We start from the raw sequence: 26754 nt of genomic DNA on the forward strand, positions 1-26754 counted from the left end.
AAGCATAGAACCGGCCTGGACCCGCCGTTTCAGTAAGTGGTGAGAATGGATCTGATTTGCTAAATGTTTCTATGATGAATGTTCCCAGAGAAATTATTTTGTTACTTGTTTTGGCTCAAAAAGTAAGGCCATATCCCAATTAATGAAGACAGTAATTGAATATTTTCATGTAATGGTGTGTTTGTATATCAAGGAAGCACGAAAGGACATTTACCAAGCAGTGCTATGTCATAAGACCCCTTCTGGTGCCGGAAGAAATGTTACCGCCTATTCAAACCCCTCCCAAGTGTCTCCAAACTAAAAACAAATTGAGTTAAAAATATTTCCAGGTATTGGATTCTGGTAAGAAAAATGCAATCACCCCGGTGCGACCTCAAACATAATTTGATCATAGGAGACAATGCCCCTTTAAGAGGAAAAGGGCAAACACATGGCAAAGCGATCTTCTGAGGGACAAGGCGTGCCCCAAAACTCAAGGGATGGGAAGTGAAGGAGCGGTCTCGCATCCTATTTACAATGACAGATCTGCCTTTTATCAAGCGGACACATTTTAAAGAGACAATCCTTCCTAGGGCCAAAGTGTACTGATGGCAGTGACATGTTTAAGGGGTCACATCTGGGTGATGCTTTTTTTTCTCTGGCTGTGTTTGCACCTTTAAACTGCAAGTCACATTCTGTCCATTAAAACCTCCATTGACGTCCACAGCAAACACCAATACCGCTATAATAAATGCGAATATTAACTTATCGTAATTTTTACTACCGCGGTATTACATCATATCGGTATATTGCCCAACTGTACAGTTTACAGAGTGAATGAATGTCGAGATCTCCTTCGATATGAATCCAAAAGCACATGATCAACATTGAAATATATTTACCTTGGCTGGCGTCGACACTGGTGCCATCAAGTGGGTTTACGATGCCCGGATAATCCCTCCCAAAGGAAAGATGTTTGATGTGATGCGTCATATTTATCTGAAAGAACACATTTAGTATTAATATACGGCACTCCTGATATGCCATGTAAAATACAGAAGGGTATAACACCACGACTCAAACTGGCGTCTGGCGCGGGACCTTCATGTGGCCCATGGACTTGCTAATTTCATACCAGTTACTTAGTGTTTTTCACACCGAAACTCACTTGTAAGTTAAGGTAAAGTAAATATATATGGTACAGATGTTATGTAGATGCATCTAAAATGACATTGAAATAACCCTTGTCGCCCATTTACTGATCTGACCTCTTTGGAGAACTAGTAGAAGACCCCTGGTATACACCTTCAACATGAAGCAAGACCTGCCCAGACAGAGCTTACAAATCGAAGCAATGTGAGGCGACATGTCAAGCCAACGCCCTGCTATACAGGATTTGCAGGTGTGAAGGCACATTGTAATGTAACACTTTTCTATCAAATCTGGTCCGTAGAGATGTGCGAAAACTTTGCATGAGGTCAGGAACCAAGCAAAACGTACCCTGGAGTTGTGAATATAACCGCGGCTGAGTCACAGCTCGAACGCGATGCTCCAAGCAATAAGTCAATGGCCCAGATACACAAAAGGGTGCCAAGCTTTAGCATGGCCATACTCCTAACGATATGAATGGGAGCGGAGGCGTGCTAAAGATCAGCACCAGTGTGTGGATCTGGGCCAATGTGCACTATAACTGTTTAATATGCTAATAACTCTACAATCACGTAATGCAGAGACTATAAATACGGAAACAAGGGTTCGCTCACAGAGTGGTGGTATTTCGCTGAAAGCCCCCAAATCTAAGGCAAATTTCCCGATATTAGCATGGTGATGCTTGGTGAAATATTTAGCAGGGAATTTAATTTTGGAAAACAGTTAACATTTCTCCAACACATTTTGGACCATTTCCTACATCGCTGATCCACAGGGCAATGGTTTCGCTCTGGTACCAAACTAACGCATAGGTGGTCCACTTCAAACCTCAAAGGCCACCAACAGGCTAGGTTTTCAGGATATCCCTGCTTCAGCACAGGTCGCGCAATCAGTGGCTTAATCAGAATGGCGAAAAAAGAGAGAACCAGCGCTCCACGGATTTCAAGATAAATGAATTTATTGTGCCACACGACGTTTCGACCAACAGGTCTTTTTCAAGTGATTAGGCCTAATCGAAACGTCGTGTGGCACAATAAATTCATTTATCTTGAAATCCGTGGAGCGCTGGATCTCTCTTTTTTCCTCAGTGTATATTGGAATTTGCCTGGCAGGTACTTCCTATAACCAGCAGCACCGGTAAACTGTATGTATTCATTATATTGTGGTGTGCAGCCAAAACCCCTTTACATTGGTACTTAGTCAGAATGGCAGCAGCACCTGTGCTGAAGCAGGAATATCCTTATAACCTAACCCACGGGTGCGCAAACTTTCTGCGCTACGCCCTCTGCCTGCTCAGCCCTAGTGCTCGCGCGCCCCCCCCATACCTAACAATTGGCGTCAAATTACGCCGCGGGGTCATGTGATGTTATGTCAACCTGCGGCGTCATTTTATGCCACGGCAACGCATCGCCCAAAGTCAAGGTAAATAAGTTAGAGGCCACGCGCGCTTCCTGGCATTAAATTTAAATGCTTTGGGGGGGAAGAGCGCGGGGCCTCTATAACCGACGTGCCCCCCCCCCCCCCAAATAAATCTTGTGCCCCCAGTTTGCGCCCCCCTGACCTAACCTGTTGGTGGCCCTTGAAGACTGGAGTTAGCCACTCCTGGTCTAATAATGCTATTTCTGATCATACTCACATTGTCAAGTCCAAAGCTCTGCAGATCGTGAACTGTCGATAGAAAAGAAAAAGATATATACAGATCTTCATAAAGCACAATTGCATTAACCGCTTACATACAAGAGGCGCCTGTAACGTACAAGTGACCAACTGCCTCTCAGACGGTGGAGAATAAAGCCAGATAAAGCAATTTTGTGATTCCCTCCGGTTGCTCCCTTCGGTCTGATGTCACCATGTGTTCAACAAGAGTTTGCACAGGCAGAGCCCTCCCCGGCCCCCTATCTTTATTGGGTCTCTAATAAGGACAGTGTGAGCCAAGGGGAAAGAAAACACTATATTAACAAACATTGCCCCATTCACCGCCCTAAACAAATGTAATGGATAAATGTTATTTATGCAAGAAACCTCAACCCTCTCTAATAGCGCGTCTGAGATCAGATGCATTGTAAGGAACCCCCAGCCCTCTCTAATAGCGCGTCAGAGATCAGATGCACTGTAAGGAACCCCAACCCTCTCTAATAGCGCGTCTGAGATCAGATGCACTGTAAGGAACCCCAACCCTCTCTAATAGCGCGTCTGAGATCAGATGCACTGTAAGGAACCCCAACCCTCTCTAATAGCGCGTCTGAGATCAGATGCACTGTAAGGAACCCCCAGCCCTCTCTAATAGCGCGTCTGAGATCAGATGCATTGTAAGGAACCCCAACCCTCTCTAATAGCGCATCTGAGATCAGATGCACTGTAAGGAACCCCCAACCCTCTCTAATAGCGCGTCTGAGATCAGATGCACTGTAAGGAACCCCAACCCTCTCTAATAGCGCGTCTGAGATCAGATGCATTGGAAATTCTTCTGTATTTAGTACAATTTTCAAGACCATAAAATTGCAAGGAACCATTAGGGCTGCGATTCCAGTGCGTTCTACCGGGCCAAGTACATGCGTCGGTGCGCATTTAGCAGCCGCGCTGTACTGCAAGTTCACACATACAATTTTTTTGTATGTGGAACTTGCGACGGAGACGTGGCCACGCACCCGCCGGCGGTTCATCCAATGAGGGCAGACCAGCCACGTGAGGTCATGGTGATGGCCACGCCCCCGCAAAAAGCCCACCACGCCCCCTCCCGTCACAAACGCTCCCTCTCTCCCAGGGCCGCGATCTGCGGTGAAGCGCTGTGCACACACCCTCGGGCGTGCGTGCTACAGAACGCACTGGGACCGCAGCCTTAGGGATGCCCAGGGAACCCAAGGGGCCCCTAGGAACCCTGGTTGAAAAACACTAACCTATGCAGTGGAGGAAATACAAAGCATAAAGTATAACATTGGTAGTGAAGGTACCTGATGAAAGGGTCACCTTAACAAGGATGCATGTTTGGCCAAACAATTGAACTAAATGACCCATATTTGGAATAAAAAAAAATAATGTATGAAGTAATGTCATATTGGACATTCTATATTGGGGCTTCTATGCACTGTTCTGAGAGTAACCCTTCTGCATTGAGGACGCTAATGATCATAAAAGCGGTAGCGGAGGTGGGCGATCATAATGCGACGAAGAGCAGCGTCCTCAAAATTCATAGGGGTGACAATTGGCAAACCGTGCAGAGAAGCGGCAGCAGAAGAGAAGGGCAGTCCTGGTGTGTGTGTGTGTGTGTGTGTGTGTGTGTGTGTGTGTGTGTGTGTGTGTGTGTGTGTGTGTGTGTGTGTGTGTGTGTGTGTGTGTGTGTGTGTGTGTGTGTTCTCTAAAGGGAACACACACGACTTCTACTCCTTTTTATAACAGCCCTATAGTTTACCATTATAAGCCCCTCCCCATAACAAGGAAAGAGGAGCAGAGGAAGTTTAGCTTGCAAGAGGAAAAGGATCTACTGGATTTGTCTTTAGAAGGTTTTCCATCGCACGTGCTGCCCACAATATGCAACTGAAGACCCTGAGCCAAGATAAAAGAAAGGTTACATGGAGCTGAAGTTCTTCTGTAGCATGGTGAATTGAATGATCAGAAATGGCTAGTTATACTTGGATTGCAGGCCTTCGTGCGACTTAATGAAAGATTAGTGGGTTTACAGGTGCAGTGCCATGTTGCCGACCCGAATGCAACCTTGATAAAGCATTTAATAGTCTAATTGGCTTCCCTAAAAAGTTTTAACTGTGCTAAAAGCAAAGATTGGCGGCTTTAATTCTGTGAAAATTAATTTCTTCTGGGCCTCTGGATGGGGAGCCATTGTCAATCAAGGGGTTTGTTTACCCTCCCCCTACGATGTCCCTATCAGAGAGCCAATAAAGATAAGGGGAGGGTGAGAGGGGGCTCTGCCTGTGCAAACTCATGTTGAACACAAAGTGCCATCAGACAAAAGGGAGCAGCCAGAGGAAAATCATCCCCCACCCAGGTCTCCGCTCACTAAATATTTCTGGTTAAAAGACAATAAACCAATGTGACCCCTAAACAGGTCACTGTCATTAGCACACATTGCTCCTAGGGAAGATTTCATCTTTAAAAATCACCCAAGATCTAGAATAATCCTAACTGAATTCTACCTTCTTCCTAATGGAAACCCCTAAAATCAGGGCATGCATTGCCACATCACACGATTTATTTTACTTTTGGGGAGAGAATTGATGCGTTGGAGGTGCAGTTCCAGTATCCTCACTGCAGCATTTCAGCACAATGTTGCTGTAAAAGCTTTTTTTCCTGTAGGCAATTAAAAATGGCCGCCTGAGGTATTTTCTCAAAACTGCTAAACAACTGACCCGATCCCTGGACTTGTTACTAATTCATACTAAATTACTTATTTATACATCAGACAAACATAGGGTACAAGTGAAACCTTTAATGGCCAACTTGTGGTTAAGAAGAGCTAGCTCTCAGAACCAGGGGTCTCTTCAGGCAGATTTTAGTTTAAAAAAATCCCAGCAGGACTTGTGTTCCTAAAAGCCAGCGCACCTCACAACCACGACTTAACCACTGAGGACTTCTACACTACTTTTGTAGTGTCTATTCTACCGGCTAACAAGGTACAATCCTCTTTCTACATCATAACAGAGCTGGACAAACTGGACAAGTGGATTTCTTCCCCAGCCTGGTGTACAGCAGTGGGATATTGGGGGTGGCGACATATGGAGTTCTTAGCGCTACGCAAAGCATTGTGGGACGCAACTTTGAGAAGCAGATCGTGCTCCAAAGACGGTCAGTGGAAACCACCATTTTCCCGCACCGGCCGCCGCAGTGGACAAATGGCTTCCCGCGAATTTGCTTAATGGGTTTAGCAAATGTACATCTCTCACAGAAGTGCATCCAAAAAAGGCAGGTTGGCCCTGTTTAGCCATGCAATAACTACATAATGAACACGGCACAATTCTGTGAGGTCTTGAATGAATTGGTCCCAAAGTCAGCTTGCCAAAGCCCCCTGTACAGAATAGGTATAGCGAGATGGAGAATAGACAGTATTCTGTAACACTTACTCTCAACTGCGTGTACTGCACAGAAAAGTAGGCAGAGGGGAGAGGAGAGGTCTTAATTATACAACACGGAACAGTCCTGATTAAGATAAGACAGCAGAGACTGACATTAGTACACAACCTTTAATTCTTTTGGGTAACTAGAGCATCCTGGTTAAACAACCCCTTGTTTTGGTCACCCACTGGTCAGTGTAAATCTTGTTGCAAGAACCACTTTGCCCACCCAGTCTGTCCATTTTCCTATCGGCTGTCAAACTCCAACCCTACTAGATCCTTGGCGCTCATATTTACGATGGCCTAATGTCCATCACAAGCATGTTTGAATCCTCTTACTACATTAGCCTTATACCACTTCTGCTGAGAGCCAATTCCACAAATATACCACCATTTCCGTGACGAACGACTTCACATTTTCACGGAGCCTTCCACCCCCCAGTTTCCGAGCGTGGCTTCTTGTTATAACACTTTTCTCTGAGATACAGTGGGCTTCCTTCCTCTACTTTGTTGGAACCCTCCATATGTTAGAACGTTCTCATATCCCCCTCTCCTCCAAGTTGTAAATATGGTGGTCTTTTATAGTCTTTCCCAATGGGTTTTATGGTGTAGACCAGCATTTCCCAAACTTTGTTACCCTGTGCTCCCTCTGCTAGAAAATAGTCCCCCAAAACTCCCAATTAATAAATCTCATCGCCATCTCACTAATTACACTGTGTGAGTGATCCCAGGCAGTAAATGGTCCTGAGCCTGTGGGGAAAACATATGCTTAATAAACCACCTAACTGCCCCTCAGTGTGTGAAGGCAGCAGTGGGAGAGGGGGAGTGGGGTAAATCACTCTTACTCACTGCGGGAGCTTCCAAAGTCACTCCCCACAATGCCTTGCTGCTGTGTCACCTGGCAGCTCATGCTGTAACTGTGATACCCCCCAACACTAAGGTGCAGTCCCCATACAGACTCAGGACCCCACAGTGTGTATGCTTGTTTTCTCTTTTTCTCTTGAGGAATCCATCAAGAAAAGAACTTTGTCTACAATCACAATTAAACCATTCCTCAGCGCCACAGGAGGTGTCTTTCCCCAGCCATCGAACATGACCCAATATCAACACGACAGGTCACCCGAAGGCCTCACTTACCGTGGACATGGGACTGCTGGAAACTTTTCCCGGGCGCGAAGTGAAAGTTCCCAGCGACCTGTTGCAAAGAAACACATTGGTTTGGTTACGGCTTCGAACACCTGCAATGACCTTCCCGCAGAACTAGGAACGGGCGAAAGGGTCGCCCGAGCTCGCAAAGCGTGGAATTTGCCATATGAGTGGGAGTAAGGGTCTGCCCGCGATTCGTCATGGGGGGACTCCATGCCTCTGGACGAGCTTATTGGCAAAATGCTCCACAAAAATCGCTAGTTTCGCTTAAGGCTAATTTCCACTGAAGTCTTTACTTTTATTTATTTTTTAACCCTAGTTGGGAAGCAGGGGGTCCTCAGAGCTGAATGGTGTTAATTCGAGCTCCGGGGACCCCCTGCTCCCAGAGGTACTTACCTCTGAGAGGGCCCCGGATGGGCATGCAATATGGAAGTTTAAAGGTCCAGCTGGCCAACGTCATCCCTTGTGGCTTCCTATTGGCCTCCGAACCTTTAATCCCGCATTACATACCGGCAGCACCTTTAGAGGTCAGAATCTCAGGGTGCAGGGGGTCCCCGAAGCTGGAATCAACGCGGTTCAGCTCAGGAGACCCCCTGCATCATACCCAGGAGACGGGGGGTTGGGGGGGGATACATTTATTTATAAAGGGAACGGCTTTTCTTTTGGAGACTATAGATGGGACAAGCAGCTGAAAGCTGCGAACTGGCAAAATGGAAGACTCCTCTAGCGACGTTTTTAACCCTTTGAAGCTTGCCGAAGCGTTTCCCAAGGAATCCAGTCTGGGGGGCAGGAAATGCTTACAATTCCACGCCTGCATGCGGGACAGTTTGGCACTTCTCTGCATGTACACCGAACGCAAAGCAGAGCAACAATGTGTTATCTGCACCTGTGACACTGCTGCTGCCCTCAACCCAAACATTCCTCAACTCTTCCGCTGTAGTTGCTTTGCAAAGTACCCTTGGCAGTGGAAGGGTTAAAGGGTATCTAGCACGCGAGTGCAGTTTTTCACGCTTGTTTAGTAATGAAGATTTCCTTTTAAGTTACGAGACTTTGGAAGTCAGTGTATCATTTCGTGGCACTTCTTCCCCACTTTTTGTTCTTTGATACATCTGTAGATACATTTTTTTCTATTTGGAATGTGCAGTATTTTATTTTTTCACACTTATTCGCACATTTTAATTCTCACTCGTCACACGATATTTATATATTTTTGCATGTTTTAACCATCTACATACTGTATACATCAATATACAGACAGACGTCTGAATACCTACATGTTTACAAATACATTAATATACGTGTGTATATATGTGTATAAATGGATACACATTTTGATGTATATTAGGACACTAGTTTATGATTTCATTCTCCTTTTAGTATATATCTACATGTAAAAGAATAAAACAATTTAGTGTCAGATATAAAAATAAGTCATTTTTATTGTTTTCGGATGGACACTATTTATATTAAAGTATACGGGTGAAGTCTTGTCCTACGCCTCCTACTTTCTCTCCCCTAGTAACAAGATTATGAAGTCCCTCCTGTATATATGGTGTTACAAGGCAGGAGCAGGATCTGACGATCGAGTCACATTGGTCTTAATATGGGAGACGTGTGAGGAGCACTTACCTTGTTGACTTCTAGAAACCCGTACACTTGGCAGCCCTCGTTCCTCTGCTCTTCCATCTTCTGGCTGAACCCTCCCGCTTACACTGGGCTATGGAGTCCGGAGTCTTGAACGCCCAGCCTTTCCTTCGGTACGCCTCGCGGACATCATCGCAGGAGTTACAACACCTGCGAGTAACCAGATAACACAACCATGTTATTACGAGTGACAGAATGTGTGAAACAATAACCGCAAAGAACTAGGAAATACATTCTAGAATCATAATCTAATTTAAGAAAATAAGGTGGTTCCCAGCACTCGAGAGATATGTTAATAAGAACGGTGACACGCGTTAAGTGAAAAAAACAATAGAACATTTGTTACTGATGTGAGTGTGTACAGAAACATGCAATATTACATCTCATACAAAAAAAGGTCAACAATGTGATACACCACTCAGGTCCTAAAGCGACACGGACAATCGCAGGAGAATATATACAGAATATGTATCAAAATGAGCACGTCTGAGTGAACACACAAACTAGATACACAACCAAAAACAGGAAGAAAAAGAGCAAAAGGAAACAAACATGAGTAATAGCACACAATTACACGCTTCTCACACGCGCTGTGACTCCGATGAGCTGGGACATCGCAGATCTAGGCATTTTGAGGGGCACTTTTTAGGAGAAGGGAAGTGCCACCTGTATTTGACACGTGGGAACTGATCTGAAGACTGGGTTAGTGCCCCGAAACGTTGCCCCCCTTGTTTAATTGCGTGTTCCCTTGCCCCATGCTCGTGGGATTTTCTCCTCGAGTCCTTGTAGTGGATAAGTATCGGAGCGCATACATACTAGTGTTGATTTTGATACATATTCTGTATATATCGTACTGTTATTGTCCTTGTTGGTGTATGATCCGAGTGATGTGTATCACCGGATATATTTTGTATGAGATGGAATATTGCATCCTTCTGTACACACACTATATCTTTTATCAGCAACAAATATTGCGTTTTTTTCATCATTTAACACATGCCCGTTACCACCCTTACCAAATAATACGTTTTCAGTGCTGGGAACCACCTTTATTTTTTACCATTAACCTAGAGGGAATTGGGGTCCCTCTTTGTTCCTGTTGCACCGGTATTTGTATATATTGATACCCGTTCCGTTCCAAGGGGGTGCTGTCTGACCTATACACTTTTCATAATATTAAGTCTCCTTAAAGTGATCAGAAGCATTGGAAAACCTGAAACAAATCAATAACAATGATACAGCTCAACCCCGTTACAACGCGAATCCGCTTAGAACGCGATGCCAGCGTGGCGCCCAACCATTGTGTACTCCGAGCACAAAAAGTCATTTGCTTTATGTAATAAAATGCCAAGGTAAATCGGTATTGCGCGTTGCTTTTATATTCTCTAGGATTTAAAGAATATTCTGGCAAAGGAAAAACATGGGTAGGATCATGTGAGTAGGTTACAGGCTCTGTACTTCTGTAACCCCGGCTGTGCTGCAAAGCTGTGTAATGCGGCAGGCAGAAGCTTATATGGGTCCCATGTTAAAATGGATAAGAAGCAAAAGGGGAAACCGAGTGCTCATTTGCATGTCATTACCCAGAATCCATAGCTGTAGTGGAAGCATAGTATCCTGTTAGATAATGGGGAAAGGCAGGGTTGCAGACCTGTTAACGTGCTCACAAGTGATATTTTTATTTGATCGTTCGTAGCACAAATTGAAACGGTTGAACAATTTTAAATTAACCGAGCCAGCCACGGAACGTGACAGAGCCACCTTGCGCCAGCCGTCGACGTTCTTGTTGGGGTGGAGAGGCCAACAGCTAGGAAACTCGAGACAGATCCTTTTTTTTAATACTACTAGGTGAGCGACTAGTCACTCTGTTTATGTGATTTAGGGGAATATTCACCCAATTAAGAAAAAACATCCCGAATTCAACCCTGCCCCTTGTTAGAATAAGCTGCACACCTCTCTCTACCTGTATTGGTTCTCAGGATGTTATTGGCGTTAACCAAGCTGATGCTGGCACAACGAAACCCTTCACCTCCTCTGCTCCATGCCAACCAATGTCTGATAACTGCGCCTAGCAGGCTCCAGCATTTATAGCTAACCAACACACTGCGTTATGATGTCACTGATGAGCTCACGTGACCTCACAATGCTGTGGTCAGCGGCCTACCTACCAAAGGCAGAAAGAATTATGTGAAGGAGCCCACCCAGCCAACACGAGACATCATTATTTATAATAGTAGTATGAATATATATTCAAGCATACCGTCTGCAAAGGATTACCAACATATTAGAATATAAATAATATTTATAATCATTGGAATTGCAACTCTTGAGTTAAAACATAACTGCAAAGGACCAAACACCACGACAGAGATATACACACACGGGACACTATCTAACGCGATAGATCGCATCCTCAAGCACTACAGGACTTGCAAATAACCAACAATTTTAACGTTACGATCATAAAGAAATAAATAAAAAACGCTTCCTTGACATGATCACAATTACACCCAACACACACTTAATATAGGTCTACCTACTATCACAGAAAATGGAAACATCTCAGCCATACCCCAACCTGCCAGAGCATCTAAAGAGGGCAAACTCATGTCACCCGAGTTTTTAAACAAGAGTTTACACAGACAGAGCCCCCTCTCCTCTGCCCCCCTAATCTTTATTGGTTCTCCGATAAGGACAGGGTGGGACAAGGGGAAAGAAAACACTTCATTGGCAAACCCCTCACCATTGAAATGCCCCAAAGAAATATCACGTGTGATTACTTTACAGGGAACCCATGGCAGACAGATCTTTTGCTTTCCGCACAGTTTGATTCATTTAAAGAAGCCAATTCAGTTGGTCCATTCTTTACAAAAGGTTTTCTGTACAGTTTGCTGCGTGGGATTGTACCGGTATGTTTATTTGTAAGCTACAAGGGACTGCCACCTTCAAAACGTCACCGGATGCGGTGACATTTCCATTGGCACACGATCTCCGGGGTGAGATCCGCTCCCCTATATAACCTTCACAGCTCCCTTTTGACATACCTAGTACGGCCTGGCCACTTTAGTATGTTGCAGGGGAAATTCAGGCCGACGTGTAGGACAAATCGTCGTGGACGTCTACCCTAAAAAGGGTAACCCAGAAAGGCCGTTCTCTAAACCCGAAACCGGTAAGCCCATACCCTAAAAAAAAAAAAAAACCTAACTCCTAATCACCTACCTCAATACCAAAAACTGGCCAGCGGCTAAACAGCAGCAGCCAACTGTCCGTTGGCGGTGAAGGCCCTATCCGTGGGCCAACTACTCCACTTATGTTTCTGGCATCCATGCACCAGTTGCGTCATGCGACAGCCCCATGGGAGATCACGTGACACGGAAGTGCCGGCGGGAGCCAGGAACCCCAGCACTGTAAAAAGGTTGACATGCAATTACCGGGTATCTTCAGTCTCGGCTCCGTAGCAGCTTTCGCAGCGTTCGGGGTCTAAGGAAGTTGGATCAAACACCGTCTCCTCTTCCGCTTTCCCTAGATCTGGAATGGAGTATGATGGAGATTAGCGGTGACGGTGCAGTCCCACCTAACATATGCCACCAAACGTCTGCCATTTACAAGCCCCACATTTGTTTTTTCATTTATTGTAGGGTCGTTACAGACACTATTGAATAACATCAAATGATAATTAATAAAATAGAGAGAGATGAGCTGGGGAGCTTCACAAATATAAGTAGCAATACACCCAAACCATGAGTGCCACGGTGCAGTGATGCAACGGGTTACCTTCTCCATGAGCGCAACTTCCCAGATAAAACTTAAAGCCAACTCAACATTTAATTCGTTATGTTACACAGTATGTGAAGCAGTGGGTCCCACTGAGCTGAACCGCACTGTTTTTCGCTCTGGAGACCCCCTGGTTCTTGAGATCTTGATATTTTTGGGCGCCAGTGTTCTGGTCCCCTTTTGGGAAATCCATATGGCTGCCACCCAAGCATCACTCCAATGGTCCAAAAGGAAGCTGTAGTGTCACCGCTTGATTGAGATTTACATTTAAATTGATTGAGATTTACATTGATTGAGATTTAGATTTACATTGATTGAGATTTAGATTTACATTTAGATTTAAATTGATTGAGATTTAGATTTACATTGATTGAGATTTAGATTTACATTGATTGAGATTTAGATTTACATTGATTGAGATTTAGATTTACATTTAGATTTACATTTACATTTAGATTTACATTGATTGAGATTTAGATTTACATTTAGATTTACATTTAGATTTACATTGATTGAGATTTAGATTTACATTGATTGAGATTTACATTGATTGAGATTTAGATTTACATTGATTGAGATTTACATTGATTGAGATTTAGATTTACATTGATTGAGATTTAGATTTACATTTAGATTTACATTGATCGAGATTTAGATTTAAATTGATCGAGATTTAGATTTACATTGATTGAGATTTAGATTTACATTGATTGAGATTTAGATTTACATTGATTGAGATTTAGATTTACATTTACATTTAGATTTACATTGATTGAGATTTAGATTTACATTGATTGAGATTTACATTGATTGAGATTTAGATTTACATTGATTGAGATTTAGATTTACATTGATTGAGATTTAGATTTAAATTTACATTTACATTTAGATTTACATTGATTGAGATTTAGATTTACATTGATTGAGATTTACATTGATTGAGATTTAGATTTACATTGATTGAGATTTAGATTTACATTGATTGAGATTTAGATTTACATTGATTGAGATTTACATTGATTGAGATTTAGATTTACATTGATTGAGATTTAGATTTACATTTAGATTTACATTGATCGAGATTTAGATTTAAATTGATTGAGATTTAGATTTACATTGATTGAGATTTAGATTTACATTGATTGAGATTGAGATTTACATTGATTGAGATTTAGATTTACATTGATTGATATTTAGATTTACATTGATTGATATTTAGATTTACATTGATTTAGATTTAGATTTACATTGATTGAGATTTAGATTTACATTGATTGAGATTTAGATTTACATTGATTGAGATTTAGATTTAAATTGATTGAGATTTACATTGATTTACAGTGATTGAGATTTAGATTTACATTAATTGAGATTTAGATTTACATTGATTGAGATTTAGATTTAAATTGATTGAGATTTAGATTTACATTGATTGAGATTTAGATTTACATTGATTGAGATTTAGATTCACATTTAGATTTACATTGATTGAGATTTAGATTTACATTTAGATTTACATTAATTGAGATTTAGATTTACATTTACATTGATTGAGATTTAGATTTAAATTGATTGAGATTTAGATTTACATTGATTGAGATTTAGATTTACATTGATTGAGATTTAGATTCACATTTAGATTTACATTGATTGAGATTTAGATTTACATTTAGATTTACATTAATTGAGATTTAGATTTACATTTAGATTTAAATTGATAGAGATTTAGATTTACATTGATAGAGATTTAGATTTACATTGATTGAGATTTAGATTTACATTTAGATTTACATTGATTGAGATTTAGATTTAAATTGATTGAGATTTACATTGATTGAGATTTAGATTTACATTGATTGAGATTTACATTGATTGAGATTTAGATTTACATTGATTGAGATTTAGATTTATATTGATTGAGATTTAGATTTACATTGATTGAGATTGAGATTTACATTGATTGAGATTTAGATTTACATTGATTGAGATTGAGATTTACATTGATTAAGATTTAGATTTACATTGATTGAGATTTAGATTTACATTGATTGAGATTTACATTGATTGAGATTGAGATTTACATTGATTGAGATTTAGATTCACATTTAGATTTACATTGATTGAGATTTAGATTTACATTTAGATTTACATTGATTGAGATTTAGATTTACATTTAGATTTACATTAATTAAGATTTAGATTTACATTTAGATTTAAATTGATTGAGATTTAGATTTACATTGATTGAGATTTAGATTTACATTGATTGAGATTTAGATTTACATTGATTGAGATTTAGATTTACATTGATTGAGATTTAGATTTACATTGATTGAGATTTAGATTTACATTGATTGAGATTTAGATTTACATTGATTGAGATTTAGATTTACATTGATTGAGATTTACATTTACATTGATTGAGATTTACATTGATTGAGATTTAGATTTACATTGATTGAGATTTACATTGATTGAGATTTAGATTTACATTGATTGAGATTTAGATTTACATTGATTGAGATTTACATTGATTGAGATTTTGATTTACATTGATTGAGATTTAGATTTACATTGATTGAGATTTAGATTTAAATTGATTGAGATTTACATTGATTTACATTGATTGAGATTTAGATTTACATTGATTGAGATTTAGATTTACATTGATTGAGATTTTGATTTACATTGATTGAGATTTAGATTTACATTGAGATTTAGATTTACATTGATTGAGATTTAGATTTACATTTAGATTTACATTGATTTAGATTTACATTGATTGAGATTTAGAGTTACATTGATTGAGATTTAGAATTACATTGATTAAGATTTAGATTTACATTGATTGAGATTTAGATTTACATTGATTGAGATTTACATTGATTGAGATTGAGATTTACATTGATTGAGATTGAGATTTACATTGATTGAGATTCAGATTTACATTGATTGAGATTTAGATTTACATTGATTGAGATTTAGATTTACATTGATTGAGATTTACATTTAGATTTAGATTGATTGAGATTTAGATTTACATTGATTGAGTTTTAGATTTACATTGATTGAGATTGAGATTTACATTGATTGAGATTGAGATTTACATTGATTGAGATTTAGATTTACATTGATTGAGATTTAGATTTGCATTGATTGAGATTTACATTGATTGAGATTTAGATTCACATTTAGATTTACATTGATTGAGATTTAGAATTACATTAATTGAGATTTAGATTTACATTTAGATTTAAATTGATTGAGATTTAGATTTACATTTAGATTTACATTGATTGAGATTTAGATTTACATTGATTGAGATTTAGATTTACATTGATTGAGATTTACATTTACATTTAGATTTACATTGATTGAGATTTAGATATACATTGATTAAGATTTAGATTTACATTGATTCAGATTTAGATTTACATTGATTGAGATTTACATTTAGATTTACATTGATTGAGATTTACATTGATTGAGATTTAGATTTAAATTGATTGAGATTTACATTGATTGAGATTTAGATTTACATTGATTGAGATTTAGATTTACATTGATTCAGATTTAGATTTACATTGATTGAGATTTAGATTTACATTGATTGAGATTTAGATTTACATTGATTGAGATTTAGATTTACATTGATTGAGATTTAGATTTAAATTGATTGAGATTTAGATTTACATTTAGATTTACATTTACATTTAGATTTACATTGATTGAGATTTAGATTTACATTGATTGAGATTTACATTGATTGAGATTTAGATTTACATTGATTGAGATTTAGATTTACATTTACATTTAGATTTACATTGATTGAGATTTAGATTTACATTGATTGAGATTTACATTGATTGAGATTTAGATTTACATTGATTGAGATTTACATTTAGATTTAAATTGATCGAGATTTAGATTTACATTGATTGAGATTTAGATTTACATTGATTGAGATTGAGATTTACATTGATTGAGATTTACATTGATTGAGATTTAGATTTAACATTGATTGAGATTTAGATTTACATTGATTGATATTTAGATTTACATTGATTGAGATTTAGATTTACATTGATTGAGATTTAGATTTGCATTGATTGAGATTTAGATTTACATTGATTGAGATTGAGATTTACATTGATTGAGATTGAGATTTACATTGATTGAGATTTACATTGATTGAGATTTACATTTACATTTACATTGATTGAGATTTAGATTTACATTGATTGAGATTTACATTGATTGAGATTGAGATTTACATTGATTGAGATTGAGATTTACATTGATTGAGATTGAGATTTACATTGATTGAGATTGAGATTTACATTGATTGAGATTTACATTGATTGAGATTTACATTGATTGAGATTTAGATTTACATTGATTGAGATTTACATTGATTGAGATTTAGATTTTCATTTAGATTTACATTGATTGAGATTTACATTTTCATTTAGATTTACATTGATTTAGATTTAGATTGAAATTGATTGAGATTTAGATTTACATTTAGATTTACATTGATTGAGATTTAGATTCACATTTAGATTTACATTGATTGAGATTTAGATTTACATTGATTGAGATTTAGATTTACATTGATTCAGATTTAGATTTACATTGATTGAGATTTAGATTTACATTGATTGAGATTTAGATTTACATTGAGATTTAAATTGATTGAGATTTAGATTTACATTGATTGAGATTTAGATTTACATTGATTGAGATTTAGATTTACATTGAGATTTAAATTGATTGAGATTTAGATTTACATTGATTGAGATTTAGATTTACATTGATTGAAATTTAGATTTACATTGATTGAAATTTAGATTTACATTGATTGAAATTTAGATTTACATTGATTGAAATTTAGATTTACATTGATTGAGATTTAGATTTACATTTAGATTTACATTGATTGAGATTTAGATTTACATTGATTGAGATTTAGATTTACATTGATTGAGATTTAGATTTACATTGATTGAGATTTAGATTTACATTGAGATTTAAATTGATTGAGATTTAGATTTACATTGATTGAGATTTAGATTTACATTGATTGAAATTTAGATTTACATTGATTGAAATTTAGATTTACATTGATTGAAATTTAGATTTACATTGATTGAGATTTAGATTTACATTGATTGAGATTAAGATTTACATTGATTGAGATTTACATTGATTGAGATTTAGATTTACATTGATTTAGATTTACATTGATTGATATTTAGATTTACATTGATTGAGATTTAGATTTACATTGATTGAGATTTAGATTTACATTGATTGAGATTTAGATTTACATTGATTGAGATTTAGATTTACATTGATTGAGATTTACATTGATTTACAGTGATTGAGATTTAGATTTACATTGATTGAGATTTAGATTTACATTGATTGAGATTTACATTGACATTGATTGAGATTTACATTGACATTGATTGAGATTTACATTGACATTGATTGAGATTTAGATTTACATTGATTGAGATTTACATTGATTGAGATTGAGATTTACATTGATTGAGATTGAGATTTACATTGATTGAGATTGAGATTTACATTGATTGAGATTTAGATTTACATTGTTTGAGATTAAGATTTACATTTAGATTTACATTGATTGAGATTTAGATTTACATTGATTGAGATTTACATTGATTGAGATTTAGATTTACATTGATTGAGATTTACATTGATTGAGATTTAGATTTACATTGATTGAGATTTAGATTATCATTTAGATTTACATTGATTGAGATTTAGATTTTCATTTAGATTTACATCGATTGACATTTAGATTTACATTTAGATTTAGATTGATTTGAGATTTACATTGATTGAGATTTAGATTTAAATTGATTGAGATTTACATTGATTGAGATTTAGATTTACATTGATTGAGATTTAGATTTACATTGATTGAGATTTAGATTTAAATTGATTGAGATTTACATTGATTTACAGTGATTGAGATTTAGATTAACATTGATTGAGATTTAGATTTACATTGATTGAGATTTACATTGATTGAGATTTACATTGATTGAGATTGAGATTTACATTGATTGAGATTTAGATTTACATTGATTGAGATTTACATTGATTGAGATTTACATTGATTGAGATTGAGATTTACATTGATTGAGATTTACATTGATTGAGATTGAGTTTTACATTGATTGAGATTGAGATTTACATTGATTGAGATTGAGATTTACATTGATTGAGATTTAGATTTACATTGTTTGAGATTAAGATTTACATTTAGATTTACATTGATTGAGATTTAGATTTACATTGATTGAGATTTAGATTTACATTGATTGAGATTTACATTGATTGAGATTTAGATTTACATTGATTGAGATTTACATTGATTGAGATTTAGATTTACATTGATTGAGATTTAGATTATCATTTAGATTTACATTGATTGAGATTTAGATTTTCATTTAGATTTACATTGATTGAGATTTAGATTTACATTGATTGACATTTAGATTTACATTTAGATTTACATTGATTTGAGATTTACATTGATTGAGATTTAAATTGATTGAGATTTACATTGATTGAGATTTAGATTTACATTGATTGAGTTTTACATTGATTGAGATTTACATTGATTGAGATTTACATTGATTGAGATTTACATTGATTGAGATTTAGATTTAACTTGATTGAGATTTACATTGATTTAGATTTAGATTTACATTGATTGAGATTTATATTTACATTGATTGAGATTTATATTTACATTGATTGAGATTTACATTTAGATTTACATTGATTGAGATTTAGATTTACATTGATTGAGATTTAGATTTACATTGATTGAGATTTAGATTTAAATTGATTGAGATTTACATTGATTTACATTGATTGAGATTTAGATTTACATTTAGATTTACATTGATTGAGATTTAGATTTACATTTACATTTACATTGATTGAGATTTAGATTTACATTTAGATTTACATTGATCGAGATTTAGATTTAAATTGATCGAGATTTAGATTTACATTGATTTAGATTTACATTGATTGAGATTTAGATTTACATTTAGATTTACATTGATTGAGATTTAGATTTACATTGATTGAGATTTACATTGATTGAGATTTAGATTTACATTGATTTAGATTTACATTGATTGATATTTAGATTTACATTGATTGAGATTTAGATTTACATTGATTGAGATTTACATTGATTGAGATTTAGATTTACATTTAGATTTACATTGATTGAGATTTAGATTTACATTGATTGAGATTTACATTGATTGAGATTTAGATTTACATTGATTGAGATTTACATTGATTGAGATTTAGATTTACATTGATTTAGATTTACATTGATTGATATTTAGATTTACATTGATTGAGATTTAGATTTACATTGATTGAGATTTAGATTTACATTGATTGAGATTGAGATTTACATTGATTGAGATTGAGATTTACATTGATTGAGATTTAGATTTACATTGTTTGAGATTAAGATTTACATTTAGATTTACATTGATTGAGATTTAGATTTACATTGATTGAGATTTACATTGATTGAGATTTAGATTTACATTGATTGAGATTTACATTGATTGAGATTTAGATTATCATTTAGATTTACATTGATTGAGATTTAGATTTTCATTTAGATTTACATTGATTGAGATTTAGATTTACATTGATTGAGATTTAGATTTACATTGATTGAGATTTAGATTTACATTGATTGAGATTTAGATTTACATTGATTGAGATTTACATTGATTGAGATTTACATTGATTGAGATTTAGATTTACATTGATTGAGATTTACATTGATTGAGATTTACATTGATTGAGATTTAGATTTAACTTGATTGAGATTTACATTGATTTAGATTTAGATTTACATTGATTGAGATTTAGATTCAAATTGAGATTTACATTGATTGAGATTTAGATTGAAATTGATTGAGATTTAGATTTACATTCAGATTTACCTTGATTGAGATTTACATTGATTTAGATTTAGATTTACATTGATTGAGATTTAGATTCAAATTGAGATTTACATTGATTGAGATTTAGATTGAAATTGATTGAGATTTAGATTCACATTCAGATTTACCTTGATTGAGATTTAGATTGAAATTGATTGAGATTTACATTGATTGAGATTTAGATTTACATTGATTGAGATTTAGATTTACATTGAGATTTAAATTGATTGAGATTTAGATTTAAATTGATTGAGATTTAGATTTACATTGATTGAGATTTAGATTTACATTGATTGAGATTTAGATTTACATTGATTGAAATTTAGATTTACATTGATTTACATTGATTGAGATTTAGATTTACATTTAGATTTACATTGATTGAGATTTAGATTTACATTGATTGAGATTTAGATTTACATTGATTGAGATTTAGATTTACATTGATTGAGATTTAGATTTACATTGATTGAGATTTAGATTTACATTGATTGAGATTTAGATTTACATTGATTGAGATTTAGATTTAAATTGATTGAGATTTACATTGATTTACATTGATTGAGATTTAGATTTACATTGATTGAGATTGAGATTTACATTGATTGAGATTGAGATTTACATTGATTGAGATTTAGATTTACATTGTTTGAGATTAAGATTTACATTTAGATTTACATTGATTGAGATTTAGATTTACATTGATTGAGATTTACATTGATTGAGATTTAGATTTACATTGATTGAGATTTACATTGATTGAGATTTAGATTATCATTTAGATTTACATTGATTGAGATTTAGATTTTCATTTAGATTTACATTGATTGAGATTTAGATTTACATTGATTGAGATTTAGATTTACATTGATTGAGATTTAGATTTACATTGATTGAGATTTAGATTTACATTGATTGAGATTTACATTGATTGAGATTTACATTGATTGAGATTTAGATTTACATTGATTGAGATTTACATTGATTGAGATTTACATTGATTGAGATTTAGATTTAACTTGATTGAGATTTACATTGATTTAGATTTAGATTTACATTGATTGAGATTTAGATTCAAATTGAGATTTACATTGATTGAGATTTAGATTGAAATTGATTGAGATTTAGATTTACATTCAGATTTACCTTGATTGAGATTTACATTGATTTAGATTTAGATTTACATTGATTGAGATTTAGATTCAAATTGAGATTTACATTGATTGAGATTTAGATTGAAATTGATTGAGATTTAGATTCACATTCAGATTTACCTTGATTGAGATTTAGATTGAAATTGATTGAGATTTACATTGATTGAGATTTAGATTTACATTGATTGAGATTTAGATTTACATTGAGATTTAAATTGATTGAGATTTAGATTTAAATTGATTGAGATTTAGATTTACATTGATTGAGATTTAGATTTACATTGATTGAGATTTAGATTTACATTGATTGAAATTTAGATTTACATTGATTTACATTGATTGAGATTTAGATTTACATTTAGATTTACATTGATTGAGATTTAGATTTACATTGATTGAGATTTAGATTTACATTGATTGAGATTTAGATTTACATTGATTGAGATTTAGATTTACATTGATTGAGATTTAGATTTACATTGATTGAGATTTAGATTTACATTGATTGAGATTTAGATTTAAATTGATTGAGATTTACATTGATTTACATTGATTGAGATTTAGATTTACATTGATTGAGATTTAGATTTACATTGATTGAGATTTAGATTTACATTGATTGGGATTTAGATTTACATTTAGATTTATATTGATCGAGATTTACATTGATTGAGATTTAGATTTACATTGATTGAGATTTAGATTTACATTGATTGAGATTGAGATTTACAGTGATTAAGATTTAGATTTACATTGATTGAGATTTAGATTTACATTGATTGAGATTTAGATTTACATTTAGATTTACATTGATTGAGATTTACATTGATTGAGATTTAGATTTAAATTGATTGAGATTTACATTGATTGAGATTTAGATTTACATTTAGATTTACATTGATTGAGATTTAGATTTACATTGATTGAGATTTAGATTTACATTGATTGAAATTTACATTTACATTGATTGAGATTTACAGTGATTGAGATTGAGATTTACATTGATTGAGATTTAGATTTACATTGGTTAAGATTTACATTGGTTGAGATTGAGATTTATTTACATTGATTGAGATTTAGATTTACATTGATTGAGATTTAGATTTACATTGGTTGAGATTTAGATTTACATTGATTGAGATTCAGATTTACATTGGCTGAGATTTAGATTTACATTGATTGAGATTTAGATTTACATTGATTGAGATTTAGATTTACATTGATTGAGATTTAGATTTACATTGATTGAGATTTAGATTTACATTGGTTGAGATTTAGATTTACATTGATTGAGATTTAGATTTACATTGATTGAGATTTAGATTTACATTGATTGAGATTTAGATTTACATTGATTGAGATTTACATTGATTGAGATTTTGATTTACATTGATTGAGATTTACATTTACATTTAGATTTACAATGATTGAGATTTAGATTTACATTGATTGAGATTTACATTGATTGAGATTTAGATTTACATTGATTGAGATTTAGATTTACATTGATTGAGATTTAGATTTAAATTGTTTGAGATTTACATTGATTTACATTGATTGAGATTTAGATTTACATTTAGATTTACATTGATTGAGATTTAGATTTACATTGATTGAGATTTAGATTTACATTGATTGAGATTTACATTGATTGAGATTTAGATTTACATTGATTGAGATTTAGATTTACATTGATTGAGATTTAGATTTAAATTGATTGAGATTTACATTGATTTACATTGATTGAGATTTAGATTTACATTGATTGAGATTTAGATTTACATTGATTGAGATTTAGATTTACATTGATTGAGATTTACATTGATTGAGATTGAGATTTACATTGATTGAGATTGAGATTTACATTGATTGAGATTGAGATTTACATTGATTGAGATTTAGATTTACATTGATTGAGATTTAGATTTACATTGATTGAGATTTACATTGATTGAGATTGAGATTTACATTGATTGAGATTTAGATTTACATTGATTGAGATTTAGATTTACATTGATTGAGATTGAGATTTACATTGATTGAGATTGAGATTTACATTGATTGAGATTTAGATTTAACATTGATTGAGATTTAGATTTACATTGATTGATATTTAGATTTACATTGATTGAGATTTAGATTTACATTGATTGAGATTTAGATTTACATTGATTGAGATTTAGATTTACATTGATTGAGATTTAGATTTACATTGATTGAGATTGAGATTTACATTGATTGAGATTGAGATTTACATTGATTGAGATTTACATTTACATTTACATTGATTGAGATTTAGATTTACATTGATTGAGATTTACATTGATTGAGATTGGGATTGAGATTCAGATTTACATTGATTGAGATTGAGAGTTACATTGATTGAGATTGGGATTGAGATTCAGATTTACATTGATTGAGATTTAGATTTACATTGATTGAGATTGAGATTTACATTGATTGAGATTGGGATTAAGATTCAGATTTACATTGATTGAGATTTAGTTTACATTGATTGAGATTTACATTGATTGAGATTTAGATTTACATTGATTGAGATTTACATTGATTGAGATTGAGATTTACATTGATTGAGATTGAGATTTACATTACATAGTTACATAGTAGATGAGGTTGAAAAAAGACGTACGTCCATCAAGTTCAACCTATGCTAAATTTAGACAACAGATACTTTATTCTATATCTATACTTACTTATTGATCCAGAGGAAGGCAAACAAAAAACCCCATTAAGGGGAAAAATTAATTCCTTCCTGACTCCAAGAATTGGCAATCGGATTAATCCCTGGATCAACATCCTTCCCATGTATACTTATTTGGTATATCCCTGTATACCTTTCCCATCTAAAAAGATGTCCAACCTTTTTTTGAACAAATCTATTGTATCTGCCATCACAGTCTCCATGGGTAATGAATTCCACATTTTAACTGCCCTTACTGTAAAGAACCCTTTCCTTTGTTGCTGGTGAAATTTCCTTTCCTCCAACCTTAAGGGATGGCCCCGAGTCCTTTGTACTGCCCGTGGGATGAATAGTTCTTTTGAAAGCTCCTTGTATTGTCCCTGAATATATTTGTATATAGTTATCATATCCCCTCTTAGACGCCTCTTTTCTAATGTAAATAAGCCTAATTTAGCTAGCCTCTCCTCATAAGTTAGAATGTCCATCCCCTTTATTAATTTAGAGGCTCTCTTGACCGTGGACAGGAAGGGGGGGGCAGCGGACAGGAAGGGGGGGGCAGTGGACAGGAGGGGGAGGGGACAGCGGACAGGAGGGGGAGGGGACAGCGGACAGGAGGGGGGGACAGTGGACAGGATGGGGGGGGACAGTGGACAGGAGGGGGGGGGACAGTGGACAGGAGGGGGGGGGACAGTGGACAGGAGGGGGGGGGGCAGTGGACAGGAGGGGGGGGGACAGTGGACAGGAGGGGGGGGGACAGTGGACAGGAGGGGGGGGGGCAGTGGACAGGAGGGGGGGGACAGTGGACAGGAGGGGGGGACAGTGGACAGGAGGGGGGGGACAGTGGACAGGAGGGGGGGGACAGTGGACAGGAGGGGGGGGGACAGTGGACAGGAGGGGGGGGGACAGTGGACAGGAGGGGGGGGGACAGTGGACAGGAGGGGGGGGGACAGTGGACAGGAGGGGGGGGGACAGTGGACAGGAGGGGGGGGGGACAGTGGCCAGGAGGGGGGGACAGTCGACAGGAGGGGGGGCAGTCGACAGGAGGGGGGGCAGTCGACAGGAGGGGGGGACAGTGGACAGGAGAGGGGGACAGTGGAAAGGAGGGGGGGGGACAGTGGACAGGAGGTGGGGACAGTGGGCAGGAGGGGGGCAGTGGACAGGAGGGGGGGGTGGGTTGCTTAAAATTTCCGGGTCCCTCCTCTCCACTCCCCCTGTATGTTTCTCCGCTCCCCCCTCTCTTTACGCTCCTGACCACCCCCTGTAGCTCCGGTCCCCACCCTACAGTGCCTGAAACACACACAGTGTCTCACACAGTGTCACACACACACACACACACACACAGTGTCACACACACACACACACACACACACACACACACACAGTGTCACACACACACACAGTGTCACACAGTGTCACAGACACAGTGTCACACACACACACAGTGTCACACACACACACAGTGTCACACACACACACAGTGTCACACACACACAGTGTCACACACACACAGTGTCACACACACACAGTGTCACACACACACAGTGTCACACACACACAGTGTCACACACACACAGTGTCACACACACACACAGTGTCACACACACACACAGTGTCACACACACACACAGTGTCACACACACACAGTGTCACACACACAAACACACACACAGTGTCACACACACACAGTGTCACGCACACACACAAAGTGTCTCACACAGTGTCTCACACACAAACACACACACACACACACACACACACACACAGTGACACTGACACAGTGACACAGTGACACAGTGACACAGTGACACACAGTGACACACAGTGACACACAGTGACACACAGTGACACACAGTGACACACAGTGACACACAGTGACACACAGTGACACACACACAGTGACAGTGACACACAGTGACATACACACGTCACCTCTCGTTCCGGCCGCCGCCATCTTTGTTACTCCGCGAGGGAGGAAGGGGGTCCTTCCGTGCGCCGCCATGTTAGGTGCCACGTGTCAGCTGCCTGTCCCCCTGCCGGGGAGGAGGGGGGGGGGGGTGAGTGGAGCATCGGGGAGGGAGGGGGGAGGGAGGGGAGGTGAGTGGAGCATCGGGGGGGGAGGGGGG

General features: G+C 36.3%; 1 protein-coding gene across 1 annotated transcript in view; it reads right to left on the bottom strand.

Moving 5' to 3' along the window:
* Positions 1-489: 489 nt before the first annotated feature.
* The window catches only part of LOC142475565 (endoplasmic reticulum-Golgi intermediate compartment protein 3-like), a 65432-nt gene continuing 39167 nt past the window's right edge, over positions 490-26754 (bottom strand). The window contains 7 exon segments of the mRNA XM_075581362.1: positions 490-978; positions 2765-2796; positions 7329-7386; positions 8967-9040; positions 9043-9131; positions 12410-12506; positions 26561-26661. Coding sequence (XP_075437477.1) covers positions 760-978; positions 2765-2796; positions 7329-7386; positions 8967-9040; positions 9043-9131; positions 12410-12506; positions 26561-26630 — 639 coding nt within the window. The 5' untranslated portion in view covers positions 26631-26661 and the 3' untranslated portion in view covers positions 490-759.

This window comes from Ascaphus truei, unplaced genomic scaffold, assembly GCF_040206685.1.
Source record: "Ascaphus truei isolate aAscTru1 unplaced genomic scaffold, aAscTru1.hap1 HAP1_SCAFFOLD_1270, whole genome shotgun sequence".
Classification (NCBI taxonomy): domain Eukaryota; kingdom Metazoa; phylum Chordata; class Amphibia; order Anura; family Ascaphidae; genus Ascaphus; species Ascaphus truei.